The sequence below is a fragment of the Otolemur garnettii genome, unplaced genomic scaffold (genome assembly GCF_000181295.1).
Source record: "Otolemur garnettii isolate 467f Iridium unplaced genomic scaffold, OtoGar3 scaffold00038, whole genome shotgun sequence".
Lineage (NCBI taxonomy): Eukaryota > Metazoa > Chordata > Mammalia > Primates > Galagidae > Otolemur > Otolemur garnettii.
Window position 1 is genome coordinate 6538395 of NW_003852433.1, and position 9026 is coordinate 6547420.

General features: G+C 46.4%; 1 protein-coding gene across 2 annotated transcripts in view; it reads right to left on the reverse strand.

The window, feature by feature from the left end:
• The window catches only part of SVOP (SV2 related protein), a 92303-nt gene that overhangs the window by 51803 nt on the left and 31474 nt on the right, over window positions 1-9026 (reverse strand). Inside the window, exons 1-4 of one of the 2 annotated variants that reach the window (XM_012805270.1) lie at window positions 8336-8370; window positions 5867-6027; window positions 2837-2922; window positions 1642-1740 (exon numbers count right to left, since the gene is read on the reverse strand). In XM_012805270.1, coding sequence (XP_012660724.1) covers window positions 1642-1740; window positions 2837-2922; window positions 5867-6027; window positions 8336-8370 — 381 coding nt within the window. Of the gene's footprint in view, window positions 1-1641; window positions 1741-2836; window positions 2923-5866; window positions 6028-8335; window positions 8371-9026 lie in introns of those variants that run through there. The other variant, XM_003789886.2, reaches the window with a different exon arrangement.

Consider the following 9026-nt stretch of genomic DNA (forward strand, 5'->3'; position numbering starts at 1 on the left):
GTGCCCGTAGCACAGTGGTTATGGCACCAGCTACATACACCAAGGCTGGTGGGTTCGAACCTGGGCCTGCTAAACAGCAATGACAACTGCAAGAAAAAAATAGCCGGGTGTTGTGGCAGGCACCTGTAGTCCCAGCTACTTGGGACGCTGAGGTAAGAGACTTGCTTAAGCCAAAGAGTTTGAGGTTGCTATGAGTTGTGACGCCATGACACTCTACTGAGAGTGACATAGTAAGACTGTCTAAAACCCCCCCCCCCAAAAAAACCAACAACACTGGTCTAAAGACTTGGAATGTTCTAAGTTAAGGAAATCTGTTATTAGAGACAAGCCACCAAACACGTACCCAGACTCAAGTGATCTATTAAGTAAACTGATGACTTGCAGGTGTGGTTTAAGCTTTGCGAATGAATTCCAAAGGATTTCTCCAAGAAGGGAAGGGGGCATGCCAAGTCATGTCGGACCTCCCTTCTCACGGCCAGCAACTCCCCTTCAGGGTATTCCTGGGGTGCCCTCGACCACGATGTGGTCCGGTCAGTCAGCTGAGGGGGGGGAGGGTGCTTAAAATCTTATTTTAGTTCACAAACAGTACCTAGCCTATAGGGTTGTAAGAATTAAAGAGCGTAATGTACATTATTCATTTGAGGTCAGACAGTTAAGTACGGGGACTCAGCCTAGACAAAGTGCTGCATCCACATCGCTGAATATCATTCCCATCACTCTCGAGGTCCTCCCTTTAGGAAGATGTATACAGACGCCAGCGCCTAGCTCACCCTTCACAGCCACTATGGAACTCTTTTTCTGCAATGGCCATCTAAGCTGTCATTGTATGAGGTTTGAAAATTAAGTTTGTGAACTCACCCTAGAAAAAGTGCTACATACCTCATTGCTGAATATCACGACAGTGACATTCAGACTGCCACGGGGAGTAGGTCAAAGGCGATGGTAGTGATATTCAGTAACGAGGTATGTGGCACTTTTTCTAGGATGAGTTTGAGACCTTAATTGTCTGGCCTTTCCGGTATACCAGATGTGTAAAGGCCTTCGCATAGCAAGCGCTCAATAAATATTAGCTTTTGTGGTTATCATTATTATTGCCCTCTTGTCTGGTTCGGCCATTCCTCTCTCTCTTTTAGAAGGTTGCTGCTGCTCTCCCCCTGACAAAAAAAATTGAGGGCTTCACTGCAGTCTCCTTCAAGCCTTAATTCCAGGGAGCAACAGCTACCTACCATTTATTGAACACCTACTGTATGTCAGGCACTGTGTTGTCCCCAATCCTCATATCACCCTGGGTAGAGGAGGGAGATTGGCGTCTCCTGTTTGCAGTCAAGAAAAGTGAGGCTTATAAGGTTTAAGTGATATGCACTGGCAGGTTTCAAATTCCCAGCAATTGAGAGGAATGTCTGGGATGTGCACTCCCCCACCCCCCGCAAAGTAGTTGGATCCCGGCTGGGGTAGTGTTGGCTACAAACCTGTCAGGACACGTGAGGTAAGGTGGCAACTAATAGAAGTTAAGGTCACAGTGTTTCCATCAAGGGCTTAATTATTTTCTGCTGAGTCCCTAGCAGCAGGATAAAGGGGAATATCCTGTGAGGGCTCCCCAGGGGATCAGAGACAACAGGAGAGAGCCACTGGGCTGCCTACCGAGGTCAGCAATGCAACCTGCCAGCTGGGGAGTCGCCACTCACAGTGCAGCTGTGGTGCCAGGATGCTCAGGATCATCATCTCCATGGCATCGGCCATCTGCAGAGAGGAAGGAGACGCCATCAAACCAGGATGCTGCCCACCCCCACCCCACCCCACCCCCCCGGGGCCAGGGATGGCTGGCCAAGTACATGACCCCAGAGAGGGAGAAACACTCCCTTCTTCTACCACCTGCTGAGTTCCCCATCTGCTGAATGACCTTTTAATATTAACACATACTAGGAAGCCCCAGCAATGAAACATCTCTTTATGAGATCAGACAGAACAACAGGATAGAGGTGAGAGTCTGGAAGCACACCTGTGCTTTGAGGGAATGTGGTGTGTGTTAAAGGGGGCTTTACAAATTAGCACGGGATAGGATGTGGGAAACTGACAATCCATTTGGAATAATATGTAGTTAGATTTCTCTCTCACACCATTTACAAAAATCAATTTCAGCTGTAATAAAGGTTTAGCTGTTCTGCTTGCCATAGCTATATCAGAGGATTCCAGTAAGAGGTTGTGAGCACCTTGAAGCAGAAGGCCAATTTTTTTTTTTTTTGGTGACATTATGTCACCCTTGGTAGAGTGCTGTGGCATCACAGCTCACAGCAACCCAAACTTTTGGGCATAAACGATTCTCTTGCCTCAGCTTCCCAAGTAGCTGGGACTACCAGCGCCCGCCATAACGCCCAGCTATTTTTTGTTGTGGTTGTTGCAGTTGTCATTGTTGTTTAGCAGGCCTAGGCCAGGCTCGAACCCACCAGCCTCAGTGTATGTGACTGGCGCCCTCCCCACTAAGCCACAGGCACTGCTCCAGAAGGCCAATTTTTAATCTGTGTGTGTTTTTCCAGGGAGAGCTTCACAGCTGGCATCATAATCTCATGGTAATCCGGATCCGAGAGGGTAGAAAATCACTTAATTATCTGGAACATTTAACTCCTCCTTGAGGGCAATCACCAACCACACCCAAGGCCCTCCAAGCACACACCTCTGTGACCACCCCTCGACATACACTTTGTTGGTTAGATTTCAAACAAAGGCTCTGTGTAGAAGAAACCATGTCCTCCTTGTAGACCATGGAAACCCAGTTAAGCAGCATAGGGATTTTTTGGAAACTATAGGTATGGGTACTGCCAGCCCCCCAAATACTTGCCCAAGCCAAGCCAGTGAGAACAGACAGCTTCCACTGAAATTTTCCAAACCCAATGGCTTCCACCGCATCTTCCACCATGAAAGTATCTGAGAAAGAGAAAGGGGAGGGGAGGAGGGAATCAGTGCACCTTCAGCTGTCCCAACATGAGGGTGTCCAGGGTGGTCCCCAGGCAAGCTAGTTAAAGGCAGCACATGCTGCTGCTAGAACTTATCCTAGAAAAATGCTCCAGTGTGACAATACCTTGCTACTGTGACACTGTTTACAACTGGAAACCCCCAAATATCTATCAATCAGAGGTTGGTTAAAGAAATTAAAGAATATAACCATTTATGGAATATCACACTAAGAAACATGACCCAACTATTTAAAAGAATGTCCAGGCTTGGTGCCTGTAGCTCAAGCAGCCAGGGTGCCAGCCACATATACCAGAGCTGGCAGGTTTGAATCCAGCCCAGGCCTGCCAAACAACAATGACAACTACAACCAAAAAATAGCTGGGGGTGCTAGCCCCATATACCAGAGGTGGCAGGTTCAAGCCCGGCCCTGACCAAAAACTGGAAAAAAAAAAATAGCTGGGCATTGAACTGGTGGGCACCTGTAATCCCAGTTTCTTGGAGCCTGAGGCAAGAGAATCACTTAAGCCCAAGAGTTGGAGGTTGCTGTGAGCTATGATGCCACAGCACTCTACCCAGGGCAATAGCTTGAGACTCTGTCTCAAAAATAAATAAATAAAAGAATGTCCAGATATAGACAGATGCATGCAATATGTTGTTAATGAATTTTTTTAAACAAAAGATGGACAACAAAATATTTAGTCTGCTTCTGTTCTTAGAAAAGTCTGCTCCCTTCTCATTTCGGGAAAAATAAATAATTCATTAAAAAGGACATGTTTTGTGGTGTGTGTTTGTATACAAATATATCAATAGAATGTATACAAGGCTGTCAATTATAGTTTTGTTTTTGTTGTCTCTGGCGGGGAAATCACATGAGATTTTAATTTCTTCCTTTTATAATTTATTACTTCCATAGACAGGAAAAAATAAATCCATTTTATTTTATTTTATTTTATTTTTTGAGACACAGTCTCACTCTGTTGCTCCAGGCTAGGGTGCAGTGACATCACAGCTCACAGCAACCTCAAACTCTTCGGTTCAAGCAATCCTCTTGTCTTGCCTCCTGAGTAGCTAGGACTACAGGTGCCCGCTACAATGCCCAGCTAATTTTGGTATTATTTCAGTAGAGATGAGGTCTCACTCTTGTTCAGCCTAGTCTCAAACTCCTGAGCTCAAGGGATTCTCCCACCTCAGTCTCCCAGTTGCTAGGATTATAGGTGTGAGCCACCAATCCCAGCAATAAATGCTTTTTAAAAGCATAATCCCAGGGGCGGTGCCCGTAGCTCAGTGAGTAGGGCGCCAGCCACATATACCCAGGCTGGCAGGTTCGAACCAGGCCCGGGCCAGCTAAACAGCAATGACAACTGCAACCAAAAAATGGCTGGGTGTTGTGACAGGCACCTGTAGTCCCAGCTACTTGAGAGGCTGAGGCAAGAGAATTGCCTAAGCCCAGGAATTGGAGATTGCTATGAGCCGTGACATCACAGCACTTTACCCAGGGCGATAAAGTGAGACTCTTGTCTCTTAAAAAAAAAAAAAGAAAGAAAGAAAAGAAAGAAAAAAATACTAAGGGGGGATGCTGGGTAGATGCTCTGAGGATCTCAACAGCCTCTGTTAAGAGTTGTCATCTTTCTGGAATTTCAACCATGGACCCCATATGTCAATCATAATTTTCTCCGTAAGTGTGAGCTGGTGTTTATCATACTAGCAGGTTCTAGTAGAGTTAGGAGTTGAGCCCAGATCAGCCTGAGAGGAAAGCCTCTCCCCAACCACCATCTCCCCATGCTGCCCAGTCATTGCCTCCCTAGATCTACCAACAACGGGCCTTGGGTTCAAGTCATTAGTCCTCTTTTATATTGAGAGTCTGGGGTCTTTCAGGATTGCACGGTATGTTTTTTAATTTTATTTATTTTTTTAAGATAGAGTCTCACTATGTTGCCCTCGGTAGAGTGCTGTAGCATCACAGCTCACAGCAACTTCTCCTCAAACTCTTGGGCATAAGTGATTCTCTTGCCTCAGCCTCCCAAGTAGCTGGGACTACAGGTGCCCGCCACAACACTCAGCTGTTTTGTTGTTGCAGTTGTCATTGTTGTTTAGCAGGCCCAGGCTGGGTTCAAACCCGCCAGCCTTGGGTTGGTGGCTGGCGCCCTAACCACTGTACCATGGGCGCCGAACCTGCATGGTATGTTTTCCTCCATCCACATCAGGTGAGGAGAAAAGTTGGAGACCAGGTCCACAGCATCACCCTGAGCCCCTGACTTGATCAGCTTTACTCAGAGGCAGCACAAGGTCTCAGGGAAGCACGTGGGCTCTGCAGCCAGGTTGGCTAATCACCAACATCTGCAGTTGGATCTATTACCATCATCGTCCCCATTTTGCAGATGAGGAAACTGAAGCACAGAAGGGTTAAGTACCTTAATTAAGTTTCCTCATCTGCAAAATGGGGACAATGATGGTAATAGATCCAACTGCAGATGTTCTAAGAATTAATGGGCAAAACATAAGGTGCTTACAACAGTGCCTGGCACAGAGTAAAATCTCAGCCAATGTCAGCTGCAACCATACCAATGTCATTTTCACCATCACCATCAATACTATCGTCATAACCAACATTATGACCGCCACCACTATCATCACTACCATCACCACCTTTGTCATCACCATCATGACTGCTGCCATTCTCAGCCAAGTGTTATGCTGTGATGCTCATTGGTAGGAATTGTGATGTAACCTTGCCTGCTGAAGTCAGCCATGTGAGCCCAGCCCGCACTTCCAGTGTCACCCTTGGGTCCTCCGGGCCTTTCTGACTGCCCTTTCACAAGAACCCACTGAGATCACTCACTGAGGAGGCAACCCTGGAGCCTCAGAACCCCTAACTATGTCCTGGGCTGATGCTCCAATTGCAGGGCCCCCTCACCGTCAGTGGGATTAGCAAACTCCTTGGGCACAGCTGCCCCATCGTCCAGTTCAACGGCCTCTAGGCCCACGCGGACCCCTTCAATCTGGACCTCATGCTCTCCTGAAGCCGTGTCGTCCTCTGACCTTGCACTCTCGCCTGTGCGACGGAATTTCACCACCCTAGGGAACAGAGCAAATCTGGTCAAGATGGATAGAACTTCCCCTCAGTGGCTTTACTGCACAACCCTAGCACCCGAGACAGGTAAAAGACTTTTTCATCATTTGGGGAGTTGATGGATGGGGGTTGGCATTTCTGTTTAGTTGGACTGGGGTCAGGGGGGAGTGTGACAACTTAAAAAGCTATATAACAAGAGTGCCATGGACTGCTGGGCAGGTCAGTCACTACACGGTACCAGGGAGTCTTGACGTGACTATGAGAATGAGGATATTTCTGTTCTAGCCCTGAATACTGTTTGAAAGTATACTGTTTCAGAATTTAGACTCATTAACAATTTGGTCATCTAAAGGTCACATTACACCCACGAAAAGTTGCCTATGCAATATATTTTTTAAAAAATTTAAAATTTCTTAATTGAAAGAATTCATATAAAAAGCCAGAATCCTAGTGCCTCTTGAAAGAGTATCTGGCCATCTGGGCCCATATTCCTGCACGGGAGCTGCGGCTAGGCAGGATGTCCAGCTCTACAGTGGACCACCCTCTCCTCTGGTCCAAATGATCTCCAGCCTTAGGTCTTTTGCCACTTACCTTGACACTTGCTCTGTGTTCCTCCACTTGACGCTCTGCCCCATTTGTCTGGCCCTATAAGCATTTGAGTTTGAGGCCCCATGGCCCCCACTCTCATTCACTGTGGTCCTTCAAACTATACTGTTTCTTGTTACTCTGGGAGAGCCTTATTTTCTCTAAGCAGCAATTTCTTCATCTGAGACTCAGAGACTAAATTACCTGTGTCCTTGCAAATTTCTTACTCCCAAACACACAACGCTTGCTGTTTCCCAGCCCCGTGGTGGGTTCTCGGGTTATAGCACTGACAGGATAGATACGAAGGGTAGGGCCACACTGAATGTGTAAGTCATTTCCACCAGGGCTTTGAAGAAAGTCTGGAGTGTCATGGGCATGAACAGCAGAGCGGCTGTATGAACAACTAGATTCTAGTTATTAGAAGGTAAATTTGGTCAATGTTTTTCAAAGGTTTTTTTTTTTTTTTTAAAGAGGAATGTCTAAGTATAAAATACTGCTGCTATTATTAACCATTGCTTTATCCTGTGTAGTTCACCAAATAGTAACGGGTGCTCTGGTATAGAAAGGGTAAATCTGTGGATTTCAGAAGCACAGAGGACATGCCCTGCTGTGAAGTTCCAGAAGAGAAAAAACAGATGAAATCAGAGCAAATACCTGAAATTTCACTCCTTGGCAAGACTGAGCTTGGAGCAGCTGAGCTGTCCAGCTCATCTTGCCAGGAAATGTGGGGTTCAGCACCAGGGTTTGCAGGCAGACTGGTGGGGTGTGAAGCCTACTGCCTACATTGTACTCCATCTACCACCATCACCCTCAATAGCATTGATTCTGTGCTCTGTGAAAGGTCTAGCTGATGTTTCCAATATGCGACCGATCTGCACAACAGCTCAGTAAAGCTGGTATTATCGTTCCGTGGATAGCTAGAAATCTGGCTCTCCTGGGGAAAAGCGTGGGGGCGGGGAGTTTAGCGTTAGCCCAGGCCTCCATCTCACCCGAATCCTGTCTAGAGTGATGATTGCTCTCATGTGGTGGGGAAGGAACATCCTACCATCTACTAGTCAGTACTTAGTGTGCCAACTTCAAAAAGGATATAGCCAAGCCTCACAGGTACAATTAGAGTCTTGAAGGGGACCTAGAAGAGCCTTAAAGCTAATTATCATGTCATTAGCTTAAGTCTACATTTAAGTCTACACTCCCCCCCGCCGCATGTACTTTTCAGAGAGGCTCATGGGAGGTCATGATGTTCAGTAAGACTCTGGTTCCGAGGTGACCTCTAAACCACAAGGTAGGACCAACCCCAGTGGTATAAATAGAACCACTGGCCATAACCTATGCCTCTTTGCCCTTCTGTCCCGACAATGGAGGCCCCATTCACTTGCCTTTTTTTTGTTTGTTTTTGAGAGAGAATCTCACTTTGTTACCCTGGCTAGAGTGCTGTGGCATCATAGCTCACAGCAACCTCAAACTCTTGGACTCAATTGATCTTCCTGCCTCAGCCTCCCAAGTAGCTGGGACTACAGGTGTCTACCCCAATGTGCGGCTACTTTTAGTAGAGGCAGGGTCTCCCTCTTGCTCAGGGTGGTCTCAATTCCTGAGCTCTAGTGATCTACCTGCCTTGGCCTCCCAGAGTGCTGGGATTACTTAGAGGTATGAGCCACTTTGCCAGCGCCCTGTTCACCTTCTATGGCTAACCTAACATATCTTGCTCTGTAAACCTTCTTATTCTATAACTGTATCTTTCTCTTCTTCAATAAACTTTGTTCCATGCTTGCCTTACTTTGGGGTGTCTGGTCATTCTTTGGCCAAGAGGACCCTGAGGACTGAGGACACAGGAGCTGCCTGAAACCCTGTCATTTTAGGGGACAGACAGATGCCTTGAAACCTGACATTATTATTACCATTTTACAGACAAGAAAATGGAGGTCCCAGAAGTCAAACAACTAGCCATGGTCACATAGCTCAACAGGCAAGGAGGAGGGTTCAGCCCAGCTCCATCTGGCTCAAAACCTTGTGTTCCTGGCCACCAAGATACTACCTCTCCAAACCTTTCCCACTGACTCTTTTTTTTTTTCATAAAAATGTTTTATTTTGAAATATTTCAAGCCTATAAAATTATACAGACAACAATGAGAGAAATATTTTTGTTCCTACTGTCCAGCTTAAGGACTAAACACTACTATTAGATTGGAACCATGTGAAACTGTCAACATTCAATTCTAATTCTGTTAAAACTACATGTCTCCTCTATGTCGTTTTAAGTAATAAGTAATCCTTTTCCTTGATCAGGGGCTTTACATACATTATTATTTGATTTAATTTTCACAATAGGCTCGGCGCCTGTGGCTCAAGCGGCTAAGGTGCCAGTCAAATACACCTAAGGTGGCGGGTTCGAATCCCCAGCCCGGACCCGCCAAAACAACAA